The sequence below is a fragment of the Patiria miniata genome, unplaced genomic scaffold, assembly GCF_015706575.1.
Source record: "Patiria miniata isolate m_02_andy unplaced genomic scaffold, ASM1570657v1 HiC_scaffold_4, whole genome shotgun sequence".
NCBI classification, from domain to species: Eukaryota; Metazoa; Echinodermata; class Asteroidea; order Valvatida; family Asterinidae; genus Patiria; species Patiria miniata.
This window is the reverse complement of record NW_024037071.1, coordinates 9,349,222-9,373,748: the sequence shown is the minus strand read 5'-3', so window position 1 is coordinate 9,373,748 and position 24,527 is coordinate 9,349,222. Positions and strand designations below refer to the sequence as shown.

Here is a 24,527-nt window from a genome sequence, read left to right as displayed (position 1 = left end):
ATTTTTTTGGCTACTACACTGTACATGGCTTTTTAATTCCATCTTTTTTCTTGTATTAACCATGCATATACTCCACTCTATAATAAAAGGCAAGGCAGTGAGATACATGTAGCTGTAAGCCTATCAATTAAACATGGTACAATAATAATTTGAAGCAAATAATACTAGATATTGGCAGACATAACAAATAACACAGTCCTTCATTCACCCATCCAATAAGTACATGTACCAGTATTCCAACGACATCCCCGAATTTCTTTTTTGACAGTTTGTAACTTTGCAACAAACCAACAGTGGCATTGATTGAACTCCCCTTTTTCAATTCCTTGAATGAGAAGCAAGTTCAACAGTCAGAAGTACTGATGTTGCTGTGGAGGTGAAGTGAACTTTCCGCATTGACTGTGAAACTTTATTACCATATAGCTGTTTCCACTGCACGGTCCACTGACCACCAACAGAAGAACCGCCAAATGATAGGGCCTAAGCGCGGTAGGCGAGCGCTACATGCCGAGAGCAGTTCTGTCAAATTTTCGTGGTGAAGTCACAGGAGTACATTGTAGTTTTCGTACTTGATAACGAGTGGGAAAATGGTGTATGGGCAGTTCAACGCTTAAGTGAATATGGCTGAAAAGAGGAACATTTATGAAATCTTCAGAACTACAAGCATCACAACCCCGAACGTGGTATCTAATTAAAGGGGACGACAAGACCTCTCATTTGAGCGGTGTGCCAGTGAGATTGAATATGGTAATGTGAAGAAAAAAAAACCCAAAACACACCACACTTTTTGGGCTATAGTTATGGATTTTAGGTAGTAATTTTGGCCTCATGTTTTTACATGTAAAATGCAAGTGTTATGGTGATTTTTGTTTTGTTTTAAGGCAGACAGAAAGGTTCATATTCTATGACAGAAGAGCTGGAAGGTCTATTCTTCGAAGCAAATCAGGTACATAAATGGGAAACTTTAGGGTGCATTAAAAAATAAAAAAAATAAAATTCAGAGAAGGGATAAAAACCAGAAAATGAGTAAATTTAATGTAACAATCAAATTTGAATGTCAATTTCAGTTGTCAAATGAACATATAGCAATTGAGATACATTTACATATGTATAGTAATATTTGCGGAATTCAGACCAAAAAATAACATAAATGTGGCCTTTTATGTGAAATCACTCTTTCCCTACCTCTTTTGGAAATTTTAATTTCCCCCCCAAAACAATGACATACCAGCTACAATTTCATTGCAACAATACTAAGCTTCATAGGTTTGTTTATTTAGTGTCTTTAATAAAATAAGAAAAACATCAAAATTTGGGTCAGATTGTTGATTTTTTTGTTCATATGCAAGATGCATCCCCTTTTAATGAAAAAGTTGTGACACAAACAAAAGTTTAAGATTTGACATGTAAATATTATCCACCCCCGTTCACTATACTGGATGGAAACAAAACCACACCAAGATTGCCCTTTACAGCATTTGGGTGAGCTGTCAAAATGGCAAAAAGAAAACTGACATTATCTGAATCAGTTTTTTTTTGCACAAAGCCCCCACTTTTTAATGTCATGGCCCCGCCCATAAAAGGGTCAGAAAAAATGGCATGAAGTGCTTTTAAACTTGATTCTGAGAGTTTGAAAGATTGTACCCAAAAATGCATATGGAGCCCCCGAAGCACACTGACTAATCTACTGATTCCATTTGTGCTAGGGCTGCAGGTGTTGATAATCAACTGACTACAGGGACTACAATTTACAGTAATACTTTTACAATTGTAGCTCATTATTTCAGTATAATATTACTTAATATCTCTTCCTACAGTCTTATAAAAGGCCTGATATCTGCAGTCGTGCCAACACCACAACTACAGGGCACAGATGCATGTTCAGCAACTTGACAGTGACTACAATTTACGGTAATACTTTTACAATTGTAGCTCATTATTTCAGTATAATATTACTTAATATCTCTTCCTACAGTCTTATAAAAGGCCTGATATCTGCAGTCGTGCCAACACCACAACTACAGGGCACAGATGCATGTTCAGCGACTTGAATCTGAAATGGCTGTATACGTGTAAGTTCTGACTGTTCAGTCAAGAAGTAGTACACACTGCGAGGCACCAATATTCTTTTTGTAGTAACAGTTGGGCAAAACAGTTATACCGGTTCTGTCCTAAAAAAAACAACGTTCTGGAAGAACTTGATACACTGAGACTTCTCCACGGATCAGGTCTTTGAAGAGCATCTAGAAGCGTCTTGTCTTGGTCATGACACCTTGTCTCTCAGTTCGAGAATGGTCTTCAGCAGTGTCTCTGGGTTTGGCTTTGTCGCCGTTGCTGCCACTGTGTACCCCTGCTCCTCCATTGCTGCAGTTGTTGTCGGACCGATAGATATGAACTGTAACGGCAGATAAACAGAATAAGAATCAATATTAAAGATTGGTTTGTAAACTCTCACCATCCCAGATCAGTAGCAGATCTAGAGGCAGCACTGTTGCCAGCTCCGGGCATTAGTTGGGGGGGGGGGGGGACACAGTACAAACTAGGGGGCGCACCACAAGAAAAAAAACACTCATAATTTTTATGCTTATGATTTTTTGCCGATGGGGGGGGGGGGGGGGGGTGGTAGTTGCTCGTCAGGGGGGCCTGGGCCCCCCTTGGAGACGGACCTGTCTAATGCTATGAAACAAGTAAAATGGGGCCAACAAATAAATGCAATGCTAAAATTCCTAAAATTCCTTTCAAATTGCCTTAGAATGAACCAGAAAGCATCATAGATTTCAAAATTTCCCGGGAGCAAGACCCAGGACACCCCTTTGGCATGCCTTCACTCACCCCCCCTTCATATCACCCCCCCCTTCATATCCAGATCGGCCCCTGCAGATCCTTCAGGTATATTCAGTTTTTCCATAAACTGTCCAGAATCTGTGAAAGATCCCTGACTGTAATGCAACCAAATACATGGTACATGTAGCACATTCTTTGAAATCTCACTTTTAAGGGGAAAACAGGCGTAGAAGCTGATTCCTTCAAATGTTAACAGTAATGTCTATCCAGTTACCAATGACCATACGTGAATTGACTTGTGATCTACATGTATATGTGACTAGACTTGTGGTGAACTTATCAACACTGCTGCCTCCAGAGCCTGGCTGAAGTTTTTTTTGGGCTGGAACTGTAGTATACTTCTCATTTAAGACTCCATTCTCAAGCCTATAACTTGGGGCCCAACACTCTCACAAATCCATTAACTTGTCCCTTACAAATTGAACACTGATTGCATGGTGATAACTCATGATGAAAGGGGTCGGGGCTGGGTAAGGCACGAGATTTAAAGCATAAAAAAAAGGCAACTTTGAAAAGTCAAAAACTCTTTTGAGCTTTGCTTGAGGTCTCGTGCGCCTGACACGAACAGAGCCTCTATTGAAGTGTGAGCCAGTGGCACTTTTTAGAAGTGATTAACCGTAAGCATCTAACAGTTGTATCCCAGTCACTGAATAGGAGGATTTATACACTAGCAATGAATATATTTTGGTTGGTAATCAATCTATTGCGTAGAAAAAATAAAACTCTTACATATCTGAGTGGCGAAAAGGGTTAGATTTACGGAAAGCAAATTTCATTCAAATGTCCAGATGAATCGCCATCATTATAAATTACAGTCACTGGGGCATGGGTAGGCTTGTTATTAGCACACACACATCTATACACAATGACAATATAATTGACAAAGGGTAGTTGAGAACCACTGCTATTTTGTGGGTACAAATCATGATAATTGCATTCCAACGAAATGACAGTACCAAACAAGTAAAGCTCATCAAAAGAGGTCCTTTTTTTAGCTTTGTCAGAACCAGGGCGGGGTGAAGTTTGGCACTTATAGGGAGGTCATCACGCCCCACAGAATATTTGCCAGGATTTGGTCCGGCCCGGGGCGCCCCAAATATTTGGACGGATAATCTCTTAATGAAATGCCGAGTCAAAGTGGAGGTAAGCGGCAAGCAGCTTTGGAGCGCAGTAACCTGCACAGTCTATTTTCTTGTATGCTTTCGGTTCTGGCGCTTGTGTGGAATCAGAGAAGTATTTCCAATACTAGTGGAGAGTGCTTCTTGCTTTAGCGAGGAGTTATGCACAGGGTCGGGGCTAGAGAGAATCCTCTAAAAACTCGGCATTCTCTTCCGATTGTTTTGTTACGAATTCCTTTGCGTGTCGACTCCAAATACAAAATATGGACCACAAAAAGTTTGCGACATGTACCCTAAGGTAAAACAGGTGATATGGAGAGGCCTTTACAACCCAGCCTCACCGAAACCCTCGCATATGCACGCTATTATTGCTAACGAACAAATGACTACAAGAATGCCCTCTCTTTTGATGGGTATTCTGTGCGGCCTTAGGATATGTTTCGTTCCAAGCAAACACCTTATTTTATTGGAAATACTCACGCCACCTTTAATTGTTGGGTGGCTTAGGCCTACACTGCCACGCAAAAGGAATACAAAAATGAATAATCACCCCTTGCCTTTTTTTCGATTCAAGAATTCCACCCATTCTGCACGTGCCACCCGACACCTTGCTCGAACACTGGCTGAATTCGCCACCGATTGTCGGCTAATCTTTTCAACCGGCAAAGTTCATTGACTAGATTACTGGCGAACAAATTTCCCTCTTCACAAAAGTGGGTAAGACGATACGCCGAGTTGCGTGCCAGCAAATGTGCAAACTTGAATGAAAAACACGGGTTTAAGTTCCGGGAGAATAAAAGCAGGCCCTGTGCGCTTCACAGGGGTGAAAAGTTAACTCCAACATTCACCATTCACAACTTTGGGCTGGCGGTTACAGCAGATTCACTTGGAGGGAATAAGTAAACCTGTGATCACCCTGTTATACTTCTAAATTGTACATCTGTACAGATGTACCATTCCTGTGAAATTGTATAGATTTGTTACACAGAACTTACATCTATGCAAATTTTAGTTCATTTCAATTAGTTTACCATTCAAATGTACAAATAATGTCATACATGGAAGTCATTGTACATGTAACTACACTGTACTTCTTCCATACACATGAATTATCTCATATGACATGTATCTCTTTAAGCTTGTTTAAAACAAAACCATACAAGTAATCAACACAAGGTACTCAAATAGTTCCGACTGTATTTGTGATGGTACATGTACATGTACATGTACATGAATAAGTACCCAACCACAACACTGTTTTACACTGCACTGGCTACTCGATTTTTTCCCAATACAATTTCTTTGCTAAAAATTGTGGTTAGTTTGAACCAAAAAAAGCTAATAAAGATTTTGGAAAATGGGGGTGGGTGAAGTTTTTGAGAGAAAAACAAGAGAAGAAAATATCAAAGAAAAAGAAAAAAAACCTCCCACTTTAATTTTGGCCTTGAATTTGTACCAAATGGGCAAAAAAAATGAGTAAACTACAATGCAATTGTATTAATAAAACAACTTCTGGCATATCAAACCAGCTACTTCTTCGATCAGCAAAGAGTGTAAGTAAGCCTAGGTCACTGTCCTTCAATCACTAGGTCACTATCCTTCAAATGTTAAGTGTCCAGATGTATTTCTCTGTTTTATTATTTGCTTAATCTCTTGTTTAAGTAGTTGGGATCTGTGTTTAGCAAAACCTGGAGAAAAGGGTGTGTCAAATGGGCACTCCTTTTCAATGAAATGGAGGTATCGTACTTGCCATACTTGGATCACTCAAAAGTGAGTTATGACTGGGTGATTGTTGAATGTCTAGACATTCACTTCAAAGGGTACATTTCAAGGAAACATACAACTTTAGCTACCCCCTGATCATAAACACATAACAAAAAAAAGGAAAGAGTGGACTTTTCCCACTTAAAATACATAAGCTGTAAGCAAATCAGCACCAGGAAGGGGGAGGGAGAGGGGCACAATGCGCACCCTCTCTGCCCTTAGAAGACCAAAAAACCTTATCCTGATGGGGTTAACCCCACCCCATCCCCTTCAACTGAACACAGCAACACAGGAGTGAAACTTGGGCCCATAATATCCAATGCCTATTTATTTATGTATGCATGCTTCATACAATCTATAGAAATTGGTTCATGTTTTGTACATCTCCCCCCCCCCCTTATTTCATATAGAATCACCTATGGTCATACCACAACAGCCAGTTATAAACAGCATACACTATAACCAGGGCAAAGTGCAAAGTTGGGATTAAGAATAAAACAACTTTGAATTGAAATGTTACTTAATTGTTCTGTATGCAGGCTTTGCTAGAATAAAAGGAATCTTATATGTGATGGGATCAAGCTAAATGACTCGTTTGTCGGGAACTTTCATTTGGAGATTCAGGCCAAAGTAGGGCCACTTCATCACATCACTTCATCACATCTCTTGGTGTACCGACTTCTATAATTTTTGAACTAAAGATGGTATCAGCATGCAGTTTTCACAGCAGTAATGCTGAGATTGTGCTCTTCTTAAATCTGTAAAAAAAAATTGACCAGGGTCGACAGACGACTCATTTAGTTTGATCCCATCACATATGTTTTCAAATTCTGCATTGAAAATACAACTCCGATAACAGTTTGCCTTTTCTAAAAGCTTTGTTTACTTTTGCAATTGAAGTGAATGGAATTCCAAGAGATCATAAAATGCTTGGGGAGTGTATACAAGAACTGGCGGGAAAAGTATCGCATGCCAAAGATCATAATAAAAGATGAGACGCTTACATGCAAAGGCCATCCTGGGTCGCAGGGAATATTGACATCAAATTAAGGAGTGTGTATTCATGCCACAGCCCCGCTGAATGACTTATGGGAGGAACTACACACAACACGACACTCTTAGGAGGTTAACCACTTGCCGCTCGTATTATTTTTAGCAGAAAAACACCATTTTTGAATATGAGAAGATAATATTAAAGTCAAACACCACAAATACTGACTCTTGAGAGTCATTTGCACAATACAGGCACGCAACTGGGAATTTAGAAAAAACGAGGAGATTCCAAACAACACAAGACTTTGTACAGTGTTTTTCAATTTGTAATGGCATTCATGAGAAGTAAAAAACGAGGAAATCAGCGGATCCGAGGAAAAGTTGCATGCTTGACAATATGTGTACGATACTTCTCACCATAACTTCATACCAGTATTCTACAATACTCTGAGGCCCCGCCCCGTTTATTTGTACACAAAATTAAAGCCCTTCTTCAGAGGGTTTCAAGATACCCAAAATCGGAATAAAAGTAGTTTTTTTTGTTAAAACAAAACATACAAATTGAAAAAATCATTAGGAGAAAAAAATCCATGTTTGAAGAGCATGGGTATGCATCTCACTAATTTTTTACAATTATTCAAATGTTTGGCAACATGGCCAGCCATAGTTTGCTAAACTTCAGTTCAGAAAACTACAACTGTCCTTTAGCAAGAGTACACCATGTACATTGCTCGAATACATTATTTGGGCTGAACGCCATTTCTCAAGATTTTGCTGGTGTTAAATTCATCTTCTAAGGAGAAAACACGGAGAAATTTTTTTACCCTCCTCCCATGCACAATTTTCCGCATACTTAGGATTGATGGGCCGGCTGAATGACAAGCATTTCAATCGCCCCCTTGCATGGGACCGTTTAGTTTGCCTGACACCGTCAGGCGATTATTACAACCCCGTAAAACGAGCACCTGTGTTTACCAAGCTACCGCAGGTGTGCTAGTCAACTGCGGCCATCATTAACCATTAATACATCAATGCCAAACTACGGCAGCAGTACCAGGCAATGACGAAGAGCTAATACCTGCCTAGCTCGGTATGGACTCCCGGCGATTGCCACTTGGGCCAAAACCACAATGTCGTCAAAATTCTTCGCATTCAGGTATAAAAAAGAAACAGTGTGCAAAAACTGACCTCTACATGTACATGTGCAGGATTTAAGAGCAATATAAAATATGTAAATTACATGTGGAAAATCGAGCTTAAAGATTATTACTGCATTTTGTTGTCTCATTTTTTTTGCAGGAAAACTTGGACTATTTGTAGCCTAGCATGAATACGATTTGAAACTTTGCATGGCGGTAGTGTAAACTAGTGGGGGAAGTGAGGGTGGAATAATCTCTTTTGAGAAGATGTGTGGATCTTTTCAGAAGTTTGTGCATTGCAAAGTGGTTCTCAGGACCGGTTCTTTTCAGAACCACACATCTTCTCAAAAGAGATTCTTCCACGTGGTGTTACCGCAAAACCCTCACTTGTTTAGCCTAGCATGGTTCACAAGTTAACTACATGTGGAGGATTTGTGGTGATATACTAGAAATATCTCTCCTGAGTTGATGAAAAAGGGGGGGGGGGGGGCTCTGAGGAGAACTGGCGCGTGATCAACTTGACGTTTCGATCAGTAGGCTCTGATCATCTTTTAAACAAAAAATCTTGCCACTATACCGGTAGCTCCCTTTCACTGGTTCCTTCAGCACAAAATATCTCTCACTCAACTTGTGCACTATGTCTGCATGCTAGCAACCAATACGATGGGTATCAATAGCCAAAATAAAAATGGATTTCCAGACACAGCTTTGATAACACAGGCCAGTTTCGTACAGTTGCTCAACAAAGACATCTGCTTCAGTACAGTGCAGAGCCTATAACCGCATCCAAAATATGTATGCCGCTATGGCTTGGAGTTACATGTACATGCCTATGGAAGAGAGAGAAGCCTTCTGGCCGTAGCCAAGTACTTCGGACACAGCCTATATACCTCATCGTTTCATGGAGTCAGTTTCATACAGTTGAAAGCTAAGCATGTGATATTTACTGGTCCTTTAGCAATATGCACAAGTTACATGCACCTGGAAATGCCATGCTTTTGTACATGTACATTCCATACTGGTTCTCAGACTTTTGCAATACCTGGCACTAATTTTTTTCTGGCTAAGTTGATCCTTTAAGTTTGGATATATAGTTCTGGATAAAACGGTGCCCCATATTTAAAGGTACCGGATATACAACATTTGCAAACATCAAAAAACAAAACTACCAGAAATACAACAAATGAACCTTACTTGACTGTAAATAATAGTCTCAAGCATCCTGTAAAATTATGGCATCATGGCACCTTGTGTGCTGTCATTTTTAAGAAAAGTAGAATTTTGGTATAAAAAAAAGTCAGTTTCTTTCCAACGATGGCTGGCTGACCATCGTTGGAAAGAAACTGACTTTTTTTTCAAATTCTGCCCCCAATTTACCAAATTTAGTCAGTCCACATTTTGTTTGCAAGCGGTTAAACATCCATGAAGGAGTGCAAGCCAGCTAGTCTGGTTCCCTGACCTGACAATTCCCCAACGTCTACTATTACAATTTTTTTTTTTTTAAATGGCTCCTTTTCGTCTCAAGTAAGGTCAGGGAACCAGACTACAAGGACAGCATTTTTTTCTTGGTTTTTCCAGCATCTATGAACACAAAACTTCTACGCAGGTCAATGTACCAACATCTGCTATCAAATACTAACCCCCAAATCCATCCATTTCTGAAAATTACAGCACAAGCAAATGTTGTATACATGTACCAGGTGTTACCTTTAAAACTCACCTGTATTCTTATTTCAGAACTGAAAAAAGGGGGCAAAATGTTTATTATTTATTTATTTATTAGATAATTTCTCAGGCAAAATGCAAGACAATGTTGTTATCGCTGCGCTCCCAAGTTTAGCATTGACCTTTTTTTTTAACAGTTGTGACATTATTTCGAGTATATTTTGTAGCTAGGTGATGATTATAAGTCTGGGTACACCTTTTTTTCCTTCTTTGCTTGTGTCAAGGACTTTTGCCAAGGCTTGGCAATAATCTCACCCAGGGACTGAGTGATGGAGGCAGTTTAGCCAAAATAAGCAAACCGTTTCTTATTGTTGTTGTCAGCGTTCAATTTATGGCCTTCAATTAACAGTTTGGGCCTCATTAATTCATAGTTTATGAATTCCAGCCAAGGGGAAAGCCTGAATTCCCGTAACGGGCTTGTACAGGTGTGTGCTGTTTGTAAACATCCAGGGTCGCTTTGGAGATAAACGAGTCTGCTTCTAACCAGCAGGTGACCTCAGCTGCGATCTCGGTTGGAGAATGTCAGGAAACAAAATTCCAAAGAACGGATTGATCGGCCTGGGCGTAAAAGCTTTTTTAATGTACATGTAGTTATAGCTATGTTTTCTGTTTTTCTTTTTGCAGCAAGCTGGACACATCTCCCATTTCCATGGTACTTTCTACAAGTAACTCCCACCTGACAGACATTCATTGAGGGGGAGTGTGGCCTAGTGGTTAGGGTTTGTGGCTCACGATCAGGGGGTCAGGGGTTCGAATCCAGCTGCTGGCCATATGTTGTGTCCTTGGGCAAGCCACTTCATCCCCACTTGCCTCTCTCCACCCAGGAGTATAAATGGGTACCGGCATTAGCTGGGGAGTTTGGAACTTGCTAGATTAAGCCTAACCTTACCAAATCCTCTAAAATCCTCCTTGAGTAAGTGGTAGACTTTGATGGACTGAGGCTATATGGCAAAACTGTGTGGCTCATTTTGAAGGATGCACTGTGTCAAGGTCTTGGGCTGGACCTTGTATTGTAATGCTCGGCCGTGCAAAAATTTAACCCTACATCATACTTGAAATCCTGCACACTACTCCAGGATGTCACTGGCTCGATCTACCTCAACATATTGACGGTGATTGCTCGAGGATTTTGCAGGACTGAGGCAGTGGTCACCCCTCCAAGGACCACATTCAAGAAATACTGGATGATTTTGGAGGATTGAGGCTGTATGCAATTTTTACATGGAGGCAGCTGGAGGATTTTGCAGGATTGAGACTGCATCCTATCAAAAAATGCCTAAGGAATTTGATTCCCTTTTGGACAACACAAACAGAGAATGAACATTTAGGTTCGTAGACTTGAAGCAAACTGATTTCATAAAATATCTACAAAAGATAGAATGGTGATTGTCCCTTGGAAATACTTCCTCCAACCACTCAGGTGAAAGTACTGTGCAGACGAAGAACTGGGAAGTTTTTTCAAGACCAGTAGTATGAGAAAAATCCCATTCATCTGCAACCACCCTCCAACACCAAAATATAAAGAAAAAAACAATCCTGTCAGTTTTGACACTCATGTAATTTTTTTTTCAACTACCGAATTCCCGGCGCAAATCATTTCCTCAACATGGTCCCCTGACACCAGGGGATAAATATTTACCTTCCTACAATCAATTCTGCCCCGCAAGAAAATATGGAGGCTAAAAAACCCACCGGCCGGACAAGGGGATGTCAGGAGTTAAGTAAACTAGCAAGGACTGGGCATAAACAGGGCCCCAGAGATTAAGGGCTGTGTTGACGGGCTGGAGTGCAATTCACATTTGTCAGGTTTTTTTGTATGTATTTGTGGCTTATTGTGGGGCGATCTCTCGCCATGTTTGCACATCTTGAGGTTTTTTGACGCGGCGACAAATATGGCCAGTGCCCAGGCAAAACATTTGTGTCAATGCACAGATGTGACTTCCAGCTTCTTAACTGAATGATAATAATGACATTTGTATGATTAACACTTATAATTTATTTCACATTTTTACCCCCATCATCAGCAGGCATATATTTTTTTCTGGAATGAACATCAAATACCTAGGTGCCATCCATTGGAAGAGTTTAGTTCCAAAATACGATATAGCCTTTGGAAAAAAAGTTACACGGTTAGGAAAACTTATGGAAAAGATAAAAGAAAAATAAATTTGGGGCTAATCGTCCTTACTCACAGCGTAAACTGAATTGGGAAGGACGCAGTTACAACGTGGACGAGCCGCAGGCATGTAGAACATTAACAGTATTCCCCTTATTGTATTCTTAATTAATATAATAAATAATAATGTTTGTTATGTATTAAATATGCACCCATTCCATGACAGCACATCACTGAAGTATCGCTTGCATGCCATTATATATGTCCGTACATATCCATCAAAAGCGTCAATCAGTGGGGGACCCCACTTTTTAAAGTGGGGGGATATCATATCGTTTGTACCCCCCCCCCCCACTTTTTTGTTCCCGCATAAAATTGTAGCCTACTATAAGATTCTACAGCTCAGAATAGCTGATTCAATGACTCTAAACACGAAAATGATGTTTAAAAGATGATCTTTTGCTCAAAAAATTTCCTCAGATCGCACCACAGAGCGTCTAGAATCCAAAATTTTTCTGGGCCCTTAAGCGGGCACCGAACCCCACGCCGTTAGGGCTTCGCGCTCACATTAATACTCATCAAGGTTTGTCCCCTCCGCTTTTGAGAAGCGATTGACAACCTTTGATATCCATGAACTCGTGACTCGAACTCAGACTCAAAGCAAAGGACTCGAGACTCAGTCTTGGACTCGGCCTAAGCGACTCGAGACTCCGACTCAACCCAAGTGACTCGACTACAACACTGCTATGATATCGGTGCAATTGAACAATGAGAGACTTACTCTGATGTCGGCAGTATTCAGTCTCTTGAGGACATCAGCTGAAAAGCTGACACCAGAAGGACTGAAGAAGACAATGGCATTGGGTACAGCCTGTGGACGATGAACAAAAATGAAGTCAGTAAAGATTGGGAATACTCACACTAAAAATGCACAATATAGCTTCCGAATATCATATTATTTTACTCCAGTGAACAATTTGTTGTGGCGTGAAAAATATCTGTGAGATAAATAGATTTGTACGGAATATTATATTAGCAAAGACCTGATAATCTGTGAGATAAATAGCGTTATACCGAAATATTCGAATATTTGATCATCAAACAAATATCCCAACAGAATTTTTTTATACAAATATTGACAAAATCGATCGATGATGAAAAACGTCTAAGTTGTGTGGTTTTATTGTTTGTCAAATGCCACACTTTTGTTGAAAGCCATTATCGCGTATGATTTGAGAGCGTCCATGAGGAATATTAGCTCAAATTTCTTCTTTAAAATCAGTCAAATATCAGCCACTGCTACCTGTTCTTTGTATTATTTTAGTCAGCTTTGGTCAATTTTTGACAAGCGCAGGTGCCCGCTATTAAAATCCCTATTGGCTGCCAGTTCTGGCTGGAGCATGCTTACCTTGATCAGTGCATTTCGAAATTGAACATTCAAATATTCAATTACATGTAAGTCCAAGTTGTAATAAGCGAATGCTAACTTATAAAAAAAAAATGCACAGCATAAATTATTCCGTCCCCCAAGAAAAAATTAGAAACTCCAAAATCAAACAATTTTCTTTTGTAGCTAAAGCAATCCAACAAGAAAAGCAGTCCAAATTAATATAAAATAGAGTATTGATAAAAAGTATTACTAAACATACCGTTTCAAAGTATCTTTCCACATTGCCTTCCAATGTTGGACTGCTTATCGTCTGATACACAGTGTCCACCTCATAGCTGATACCTGTAATGCAAAGAGCAAGCCAGAGGATAGTCTCAAAATGATTTCATTTAGTACGGCAAATTGGGGATGGGATTGTTCATTTGAAGATAAAAGCATGGAAGTTGGCACACAATCAGAGTACTTCATGACTATGAGAAAGATATTTGGCTGTGGCGCCATTGCAGATTTGTCCTTTGAAAAAATATAGGTAGAATAACAAGCAATGGCAGCCATTTTTAAAATTGTGAAAATTTTTGTTATTCTACCGGTACCTATATTTTTGCAAAGTTCAAATCTGCGATGGCCTTATAGCTAAAATGTTTCTCTTGGGCATGTTTCTTACTGTGTGCCAACTTTCATGCTTTTATCCTCAAATAAGCAATTCTATTATATTTTGCACCAATCTGCCTAACTATTTGCCAAACTAAAGATGAATTCTTTGCTTAACTCACACTCAGTCAAAGTACTCTTTGCCAAACCAAATCAATAAATACAATGCACAATAAAATGGTGCTTGCAGTTGTGCAAGCACCATGTTCCTTTTCACCATGTTCCTGTTACGCTCACAAATCATAGCTATGGAGAGTCAAGTGCATTTCAAACTATTTTCTAACAAAACTGGAAATGTTTCTGAGTCCAAGATTCATGTCTTTTCAACATTTCTGCAAAGACTGACCTTCATTCAGATAATATATGGTGAAAAAAGCGGCATTCTTTCCAAAAACGTGGACCCCAAATTTATAGAATGACCTCTAAAAGTATGAACCTGAAATGCTGCAGAAATACGGGCGATTCACAATAGTGCACCTCCAAGAGTTTGCAACGCGTTGGCCAATCACTATGCGCGAAATCAGTCGACCTTTTCCAAACGCGCATTGGGTCGACAGATTTTGCGCATTGTGATTGGCCAACGCGTTGCAAACTCTTGGAGGCGCACTATTGTGAATCGCCCGTATTGCCAAATACCTGCTTGATTCAGGCCCTTTGTGAGTTCTTCTCTCGCCAGTTCCCCACGAGGTATAAGCAGAGGCTTGCTACCTGGAGTTATACCTGAAAAAAATAATTACAATATCTTGATACATGATTAATTGATTCTGTATTACCCGGTACACACATTCAGAAATTCAGTGACTTTAATTTAATATCCTGAACAATGCTTTCAGAACACAGGAAAATACAATGTGAATCAAAGTAAATGTAAAGAAGACATATGGATGTAGACCTAATTTTGTATGGGTGAAGGCCCAATTTTTTTTAAAGGAAATTTGGAAATTTCCCTAATAGTTATATAAATACGACAATGTAAAATAATGCAAAGGTACATGTATACCAAATGGTTTTTGAAATAAAAAAGTAATGGTTTCTTCCTTTTTTTTTTTTTACATACCTTGCTTCCCATGTTTAGCAACTGCACTACATTGTATTGGTGTTTATTCACTGAAAATCCATAAAAACCATTGAGTGCTCGGGCAGTGTTGGCGCTGACAGGGAGGTAATAGGCACGGCAGTCAAGGGTACTACAGTGACTAATGAGTTTGCCAAGTAATACCAAATGTAGCTAAAAATAAGAATTCATTGTACCTTCTTTGATGACTTTGACTAGATTGACGGCGCTACCAGCATCCTCACCCAATGCAGTCAACCCTAAATCTCTGGCAGCTGAAGCAGTGGCCGTCCCCACGGTGTAAGTGGGTAGAGCTGCCCAATCCTTCTGTAATGTTCTCTGCCATTCTGCACACACAATAGAAATAATAATTAAATGTACATAGGATCACTTGCTTTTTGTGCAATTTGTTTTCATTTGAAGCAACAAATTGCTAAAAATCGTAAGTAGGGTGCACATCAACTAACCCATTGAATTTCAAGTCAGTGGATACTACACATTTTTAGTAAACAGAGAAAATGTTTTGGGTTTGTTACTGAATTCCGTTGCTAACACACGCAAAAAGTGTGCCACTTTCAAGATTAGTTTGCTCCCAAACAATACCATTTCAGGCGGAATAATTTCACAGATTGTTTAATACCAGTCCTTTCTTTAGTTTGTGCAAGGTTTCTGTCATTAATTCAGTAGGTACTTTCCGGGTAATTGTGAATGATCCTACATGGCATTAATTAGTGTGAGCATTACACAGTTCAAATATCCATGGTTTTGCTCATAGGACAACAGCATTATTATCCCTGATTACTGGGTGCTTAAAAAAAGAGAGAGAAAAAAAAGCTTCCCAGGGTGTGTACATGTATATCATCTTGGTTCTTGTATTTCAGCCCAAACTATTGAATCAAAGGCATTAACCATCCCCACCTTCATGGTGAAGTTTTGCCAGAAAAATATTGCAAAATCTCCTAGATGCAAACATACACACTGTGCAAAGTTGTCCTTTAGGAATCCAAATCAGTCAAGTGACTGTTTTTATCAGTTAAAAACTCCTACCCTACATAAAGCAGGATTGACTGGCTGTGACTGTTTATGTAACTTGATACAGCTATGCTTTGACTGTCCGCCGGTGATTGATAAGCCAGCTGTGCCTACCACTTGCCTGATTTTGTCTGTTGAGTGTTGACTGAATTTGAGTGGTCACAGTGCTTGCTTGAAATATGATCTGACTGTTAGTGACTAGCCTGTGTAAAATGCATGGCAGGGAAAGAGGATTGATTTTTTGACTGTCTGTGACTGTTCAGACAGCAGGAGGGTTACTATTTCACTTAATCCGTCTACATTCAGCAACATCGAACTGCAAGCCATTATTGTCAGGAACATTTCTGAACCCTCCAATATCCACTACCGAACAGAAATCCAAGATCACATTCTTTTCAGTACTGCGTTCTTTTTGTTTGAGTACAAGTGGCTCGCTTCTATATCCAAAATCATTCACAATCTTCTGGGTTTATCTAAAATATCTTCATAAAATTACCACAAGAGTTGGTGGTTCACCTTCAAGGCTAGAGAACCGACTGACACATTTCTCCACCGCCTGGACAGTTCTGGCACTGGAGAACACAAGCCCAGAATACTTCTCTGGATGGGTGATGTGAGCGTAGAGCTCTTCAAGGTTGAGGAAGTCAAAGCTGAGAGGTGAGATGGACGTGGCATCTATGCCTCCTTCTGCAAATATCTAGAAATTTGAACATAAAATATGAATACTGAAGTTGAACAAAGAAATTGACCGGTGCGGGGGTCGAACCAACGAACAATTTACCATGTCCCTACCAACAGAGGTATAAACAAGATACTAGATAAGATCTTGTGATATGGATACATCAAATAAAACCCATGGGAAACCAAACCTTATAAATTTGAGCATGAGCTGACACAAGCAGGAGTCGAACCACTGAACTCTAGAATGCTGTATTGGTGCTCTGGCAATGCAAACCACCTTACAATTTTGTAAAGCTGCCTCCAGCTACACCAAATAAATCCCAAAAGAAAGTTCCGGACGTCTATAAATTGCTCCATATTGTCTGAGGCAAAGTGAGGGAACCAGACTACAAGAACAACATTATTTTCCTGGTTTTTCCAAGCATCTGTGAACGCACAACTTGAAACATGTCAGTGTAACAATATTTGCTATAAAATACTAACCCCCAAATCCATTTCTAACAATTACACCAAAAGCAAATGTTGTATACTACCTTTAATTTAATGTAAGCTACTAACATACTTTTTGCTCTGTAAATTGTCTTTGAGTGTTGTTAGTGTTCCATTGTTTTGCTAACTGCCCCTTGAACTTGTCCTCATGTGCTACACGTGTAAACAAAAATTCACAAGTATCTTCTACTTTTACATATCATTTTTTTACAAATCAAAAATGAATTTCAAGAACCTTGGTTAGTGTTTTTTTCACTGCAACTTAACAAGTACTTTTGACAGCCCAGAAATCTTCCTCATGTTTGCACACCTGGCTAGTAAATTAAAAAAAAAAAAAAACGGATAAAACCCCAAATATCGAGCTCTGCCGAAGATGAATAGCCAAACCTCGGAGCCAATCAATCAAACTGCTTATTTGTTTGACCTATTAAATTAACCTGATTTAAACACAAACATAAATCCAAGTAAATAAGCAGCTTGACGAATGCTTGTTAAATAAACTCGGCAAATTTATGCCTCCGCTGGAAGAGGGCTGGTGAAATACATGTATCCAATGGTAATTTATCATCCAAATTCCGCTCGCAGTCGCACAAGAGAAGAAAAAAAAAAGTCACTTAAATCCGTCACGGTAAATTACTCTTACACAAGAGACCCTCATGGGTGACCTACTTCACAGCAAAGCACTGATTTTCATTCATGGTGACTTTCTACTGGAATGCCTCACCAAGTCCCCCCCCCCCCTTCCGTGTGGTAAAACCAACACAGATCGGAAACGCTCTATTTATATACAAAAAATAAAAAACACCAGAAGATCTCGGAGCACTTAGAAGAAATAGTTACTGGCCTGAAGCCCACGCACCGGATATGCACTCCTTCATCTGGTGTAGCCAATAAATATATTTATCTTCACCTGAGGATGGATGGCATGTGCAACGTCTTCCGTGACATGCACGTGACCTACTTCTTGCCTACAGCTCTACATAGAAACTTGGAGCTATTTATTCAACTCTGCGCACTATCTGGAATGGCCAGTTAAAGCTGCCGTCTGGCCATGTTCAGTTTTGCTTTGACTGGACGTATAATTTTGGAACATTGGTTAGAGAGTGATTTTTTTTCTGTGTTTTTTTCCCTGTAAAACTGTGCCTGCGATGCAGGTACCTGAATAAGAACATAGAGCTTTGCTTAAAGTGTGTTGTTTTTTTCATCCAATGTTTCATTCGAGGTAAATAACTTTTGTATTTGCTACAAAAAAATAGTTATTTATAAAAATAATCCATTCTTTTCAGGGTAAAACTTGAAAAAAAAGCATGGACAGTACATGTATGAAACAAAAAAGGACTTCCTTAGAAACTTTTCTCAAAAATAAATGTGTGTAAGGCAACCTTATCTAGAATTTTCTTTTTGAATTTTAGAGCATTTTCTAGAATTTTACTTGAGGGCAATTCCACACCAAAGTGGACATGACACCAAAAAATTCAAATACATGTGACTTAAACAAATTTGGCATCAAATGAAAGCTAGAAGTCTATATTTTCAAGATTTGAAGTTGGAATTTTATTTTTTATACATTTCAGTACCAAAAAATAGGATTATGTAATAATCCTGTTTTAATCCTAAAAATAGGATTAATAGTGATATGAAAGTATTCTACCAAAACACACACAAAAATATGTACTAATGCCATCAGTTTCTGTCATGAGAAAGTATTGGTCTTGAAAAACCGACTAAAACTTGTTTTTAACATTTTGCGTAATTTGCTTCGCTTCAGTGACTTCAAATATTTCAGCCTTCGAAAATGTCCTTCCGTTACCGAAAATATACATATTTTTAATTTATTTTTAAAACTTGCAGTATGAATGCATTGAAAGTTATTGTGCAAAGCAAGTTTAGGTAGGCCTTCAATATGACATTATAACTGACACTGCTTTTCTTCTCGTTTTTTAATTACAATTAATTAAATCACATCCTTCCGTTACCAAATTGGTAACGGAAGGACGGTAACGGAAGGACAAACCGTATTTTTATCAAATGTTACGACATTTGCGCTCATGTTTGAAAAATGAAAATCACTGCAAATACGTGCATGTATAATGAGCATTGAAAGGACATTCATGTGACCAACCTTCACAAAAGCGGGATAAGCAGGGCAAGGTGTTTATTACAAAGGAAGGCACAGGCATGTACAACATGTACAATGTACATGTACATATATGCTGATGTACCAGTACTTGTACATGTATGGAGTTGTTGCAGAAAATCAAATCATAAAGTTGCTGCCATCAGCATTCATGGACAATAGAGAAAGATACGAATTCTGTGAAGCCATTCCAGAAGCAAATTAAGTCAAAAATGAGATGGCAGAAAGTACCGGTACTTTGGGGCACTTTCATTCAATTTACATGTGTAAGACATGTGAGGTGCAATCTTTGACAAATTATGCCCAAGTTAACAATTTCAGTTTGGATGTTTAAAAATTAATTGTTACTACTCTAAATCATTGTAATTTGATTTCAAACATTGATTTTACAGTTCAATTAAAAGCAACACCTAACTGAAGCCATCAGTTCTACCGGTAGATGTTTTTACCTTAAATGTACATGTAGGCTGGTCGGCCCCCCCCCCCCACCCTTTAGGTAAACCACTGAACCTACCGGTATTATTATTAAAAGTTGTTAGTGAACATGTAACCAATATACTCAAGAGTTGAAATACTGTGTATTTAAACTTTTAAGGATTGAGGTGATGGGTTTGAAGTCCATTTCTGTAGTTGTCTTGTGTTCGTGAATTATGTGTTTTGGGTTGTTTTCGTTTTTCTTTTGTTATCATTAATTAGCAGGCTTCTATCTTTATCTCAATAGTTTCTTGGGTATAATTATTTATGCCAGGTCTGCATATTGTTGATTTCACATTCAGTTATACATTTCAGTAATTTGTTTCACTTGTATAATTAGTGTAAATTCACATTTTGTTCATGCTGTAATTGAGTAAACCTTTTGTCCTTCCGTTACCGTCCTTCCGTTACCAAATCATAATCTGCTTAAAACGTTGTAATTATATTACCGAAACACTTAAAGTCAAATGAAAGGCGGTATAGTATAGATAAAGCTTCAGGGATTCCATTTCTTACCTTTAAAATATAATTGCCCCATAAAATTCACAGAGTTTACGCAAAACGCGAGTAAGTTGAAAAACCCTTGTCCGTTTTACCGTCCTTCCGTTACCGACCTCATTAATATTCATTATTCAAAAACGGGAGGCATTCTTTCCCCCTCAAAAGTGTGGAAAATGAAAGTAGCATTATAGCAATACAATTGTGACATTTGTTTGCTGTAACTATGAACAGTGTCTGTGATACACACATTTGAAATTTTGTTTAATGAGTGAAAACGTCCTTCCGTTACCGTGGAATTGCCCTTGAGTAAGGGCTAAACTGGGTGAAAGAGTTTTGTATAGACTGCACATTTTGTTTATAATGTGGAAAACATAATTTTTTTATAAAACCAAAATCCAAAGCTTTGTTTTTAAAAAGGTTTAAAAAACCAAAACAACCCCCCCCCCAAAAAAAAACGGGGGGCAAAGGACCTGCAATAATAGTCCCTCAATTAAGAAAAAGTCAATAGATGTCATCTTCAAATGAATGTGGAGCATACCAGACCAAGACAAGCTCAACTAGCACTGCCCTTAAATTCATTACAGAAATGACACAAATGCCCCCAAGAATTAGTCTTCATCAGCTTACATCAAGTAATTGAGTGTTCTATTTAAATATCACCTGCAGCCAGCCAAATATTTCAGAGTGGTGTCAACAATATTTTTAGCTAGAAAATGCATGCCCTACGGGATTCATAAATTTTTCATACTTTGAACTGGACAAGGAGGTCTTGTTATATATAATCTTTTATTTCAAGATGTAACTTAACGAAGGAACAACGTACAAAGAATGGAAGGTTTGCAGTAACAACCATGTGAATAATATCTCTTTTGAGTTGTGTGGTTTTGAGAACCAGTTGTGTTTTTACTCGACGTTACCAACAATGTGCTCGGTTCGTCATCGGGAAACTGCTGGACTCTTGCTAGTGTAGTTGTTTAAGTAGTGGATGCTTGGAACAATGTAAGAACATGGCCAAACGCACTAGGTCTCCTTTATGAGATTAAACCGATGCTCATAGTGTGTTCTGATACAAATCATTTTAAAGGTGTTGGATTGATTTTTCTTATAAACCAATTCAGAATACCATAGAAACACTACGAAACTACTGTGTGAAAGATTTATGAAATAACTATTTAGAAACTTGCTGAAAGCTTCCCTGCAAGCTCGCAACAAGCTAACAGCAAGCTTGCAGGGCAAGCATGTCAGCTAGATTTCTGGCAAGCCCACATGTACCAATGAGCTTGCAAGCTTGCTGCGAGCCTTAGATTTCATAAATGTTCATAAGAACTTTTAAATAATAGATTTTGATGGATTTGTGAAGTGAATAAAGATCCTAAGGGTGTTAGGTTAATCCTAGGTGATATTAGATTTTCAGAATTCTGCAACAGCATAATCAGTGATGAATCTACGAGAGGGTGTAGGAGGTTTACACCCCAACACCCCCCCTACACCAGGTGGGAAAACAAAAAATAATCCATAAAGTCTGTAAAATATGCCCCAGAATGCAAGCATGGCACAAGTTGGCAACAAGCATGCTTGTAAACAACATCAATGGGACTTCATATTCAGGAGATGCGAATCAGACCTAACGCAATTTTAGACTTCAGTCACTCATCACAGGGTTGAAGCTTGATTAACCCCAACTCCCTAGGCCTTTTTGCTAGGATGTAGCCTCAATCCTGCAAAATCCTCCAACTGGCCTCATGGAAAAATAGCATATAGCCTCAATCCTGCAAATTCCTCCATTATTTCTTGAATATGGCCCATGGAGGGATGACCACTGCCTGAATCCTGCAAAATCCTCCGGCTATGTCTGTCAATAGGCTGAGGCAGAGGCAGTGACATCCTGGAGCAGTGCGGAGGATGTCAAGTATAATCAAGGACTAAATTTATGCACGGCTGAGCATAAACAACACAAGGTCCAGCCCAAGACCTTGACACAGTGCGTACTCCGAAATCAGCAACCCACTTTTGCCATTATACATGTACAAAAATGTAACCTCAATCTTGCAAATTCCTCCAATTTGCAAAAAGGATTTTGGAGGATTCAGGGCGGTTAGGGTTAAAAAGGCAGAGAATCTGAAGGGAAAAGTCAACATGAAATTGTATCTTTTGAAAGTAAGTGAACAGTTGTAGTGATGGCCCAGACTGGTAGCTCACATTAATAATGACAGCTCTAGGCAGCTGGGCTTTACAGCATGCCTAAAAAAAATGTAGCAGTCAAACAACATTCTTTTCTGAGGAAACTAAATCATTTTGGGGGGTAAAAAAAAAAAAAAAAAAATTACCATAAATGATGTGTTTCTTACCCATGACAGGATTTTTGTTCTGTGTGATTCGGACTTTGATTCGAAGCTTGTAAAGACTGTCAAAATCTGTTTGGGCCACTTTTCAGATTATCTGGTATCTAATGAAAGGCATTCACCTTCTCGGTATGTGAATGCCTTTCATTAGATACCAGATAATCTGAAAAGTGGCCCAACTTGAAATTCAAGTCCTTTCATTTTAATGAACTGTATCTCTGCACTGGGTGTCCAAATGAGATGGGATAAAGACCATTGTGTACTATATCTTCAAACTCTATAGACAAGTTTTGCAAAAAGGGAGTGCTAGTATTTTTTAATATTTATGGATTGACTGCTACATTTTTATTGGCACACGCCGTACACTATTAAAATGTTGAACAGCAACGGATGTGCAAAGTTCTGTCATTCCGATGGAACATCGGGGCTAGGTAACAAAGCGCCCTCTATTGTGGTTACACCTCTATGTTCCAACACCCCTATGTTCCGACACCCCTATGTTCCAACACCCCTATGTTCCGACTGCCCATATTCCTATTCCTAACCCTAACCCTAACCGGGAGTAACACAATCTTGTGTGCGGGTTGTCGGAACATAGGGGTGTCGGAACATAGGGGTGTTGGAACATAGAGCAGTCGCCCTCTATTGTTCCCCACAGATAGCTTACCTGTTGATATGGGTCATGCTCATTGTCTTCTCTGGGAGCTCGTAACAGCAAAACTCTTCTTATCAAGTCCATTATATTAGGTCTATTTCAGAAAAAAAAAACCAATAGCATAACTTTCTTTGGCTAAATGTAAACTTGCACAAAACAGTGGACAGGTTCCTCTGTGATACTCAGGAATAGACATGTTGGGCAGTTGTGTAGTTACGGGCCCCTTTCCTATAATTTACGCCTGTTCTAGACGCTGAGCTACTGCCATGTGCGGAACTCAGTTGATTTGACTTTTTGAATTCGGCATAGCGATGGCACGGTAATAGCACAGCGATAGCACGGCTTTTAGAACCATTTGGCTTGGGGAATTGAGTTCGGCATGGCAACGCCCTCTAGGGTGACACCGACAGGGCTGCCGACTATCGCCATTACGAATGGCAGTGGCATGGCACTGTTCTAAACACCATGTCATTGCCGCGTAAAAGTCAACTCAATTCGAAGTTGGGGCAAAAGACACAGAGAGTGAAATTGGCGCAAATATTACAAAATCAGGCCTACATTAGACTGGAAATGGGAACCAGTTCACGGTTATTGTTAACACAATTTTAACACAAGTTCGATTATTTACAAGATGGCAAGAAACTTTGTTGCTTTGAAAAGTACTACGCACAACAATCTAGATTTGGAAAAGAATGTTGCATCCTGACGTCACTTCAGCAGTTGTGTACAAAGTCTATGGAGAGTCAAGAAAAGAAGTAATTTTTCCTAACAAAATTGGAAATGTTTCTTAGTCCTAGATTCATTTCTTTTCAACATTTTTGCAATGACTGATCTTAACTGAGATGAAATATAAAGAAAAAAGTGGCGTCCGTCTGCACAATTTTTTCCAAAAGGATATGTAATGAATGTATACCGCCTTACCGGTAATAATCTCTGTTAATAATTTATACCGCCCTCTATTGATGGAATAAAATGGGCCAAGTGCACAGCATGATCTTGGGAAATAATTTTGCAACCTGACGTCACTTCAGTGGTTGTGTACAAATTCTATGGAGAGTCAAGAAAATTGTCTAAATATTCCTAACAAAATTGGAAATGTTTCTCACACTCACAGTCCCAGATTCATGTCTTATCATCATTTTTGCAATGACTTAAAAAAAAAAAAGATGATTGAGATGACATATGAAGAAAAAAGTGGCGTCAGGTTGCAACATTTTGCCCAAAAAATTAACTACATGTACATCACTTATTTGATAAACAAAACCACGCACACATCTCCCCTCCGTCCTCCCTTCTTGACCACTTCCGGTTTTGCACATAGTATCCAACTGTTCCAGCCAGCTGACTGCAATAACATCGACACGCAACAGCCGTCGTTCGATGTTGGGAGCTTTCACAATAATTGTTTTTCCCATGCAGTGA

The 24,527-nt window shown here is 39.1% G+C and overlaps 1 protein-coding gene across 2 annotated transcripts; it reads right to left on the bottom strand.

The window, feature by feature from the left end:
- Positions 1–1,009: 1,009 nt before the first annotated feature.
- LOC119739920 (uroporphyrinogen-III synthase-like) lies at positions 1,010–24,482 on the bottom strand. Of its 2 annotated transcripts, none has more exons than XM_038215057.1 (8): positions 24,377–24,482; positions 23,118–23,199; positions 16,343–16,523; positions 14,992–15,141; positions 14,377–14,460; positions 13,349–13,431; positions 12,481–12,570; positions 1,010–2,395 (listed from the first exon to the last, which is right to left on the bottom strand). In XM_038215057.1, the coding sequence occupies exons 1-8, from the start codon at positions 24,460–24,462 to the stop codon at positions 2,264–2,266; spliced, it is 888 nt and encodes a 295-aa protein (XP_038070985.1). In that variant the 5' UTR covers positions 24,463–24,482; the 3' UTR covers positions 1,010–2,263. The 2 variants fall into 2 exon arrangements, with proteins under 2 accessions (XP_038070985.1, XP_038070986.1); XM_038215058.1 differs by having other exon boundaries at positions 24,347–24,434.
- Positions 24,483–24,527: the final 45 nt, after the last annotated feature.

What these genes read in the sequence shown, in the direction of transcription:
- LOC119739920 (XM_038215057.1), bottom strand. Translation starts at nt 24,462, where the DNA reads ATGTTATTGCAGTCAGCTGGCTGGAACAGTTGGATACTATGTGCAAAA. An exon ending in GGAGGACGGAGGGGAGATGT is followed by an intron (nt 23,200 to 24,376) that starts GTGCGTGGTTTT and finishes TTTCTGAAATAG; the next exon opens with ACCTAATATAATGGACTTGA. An exon ending in AAAGGGCCTGAATCAAGCAG is followed by an intron (nt 13,432 to 14,376) that starts GTATTTGGCAAT and finishes TTTGCATTACAG; the next exon opens with GTATCAGCTATGAGGTGGAC.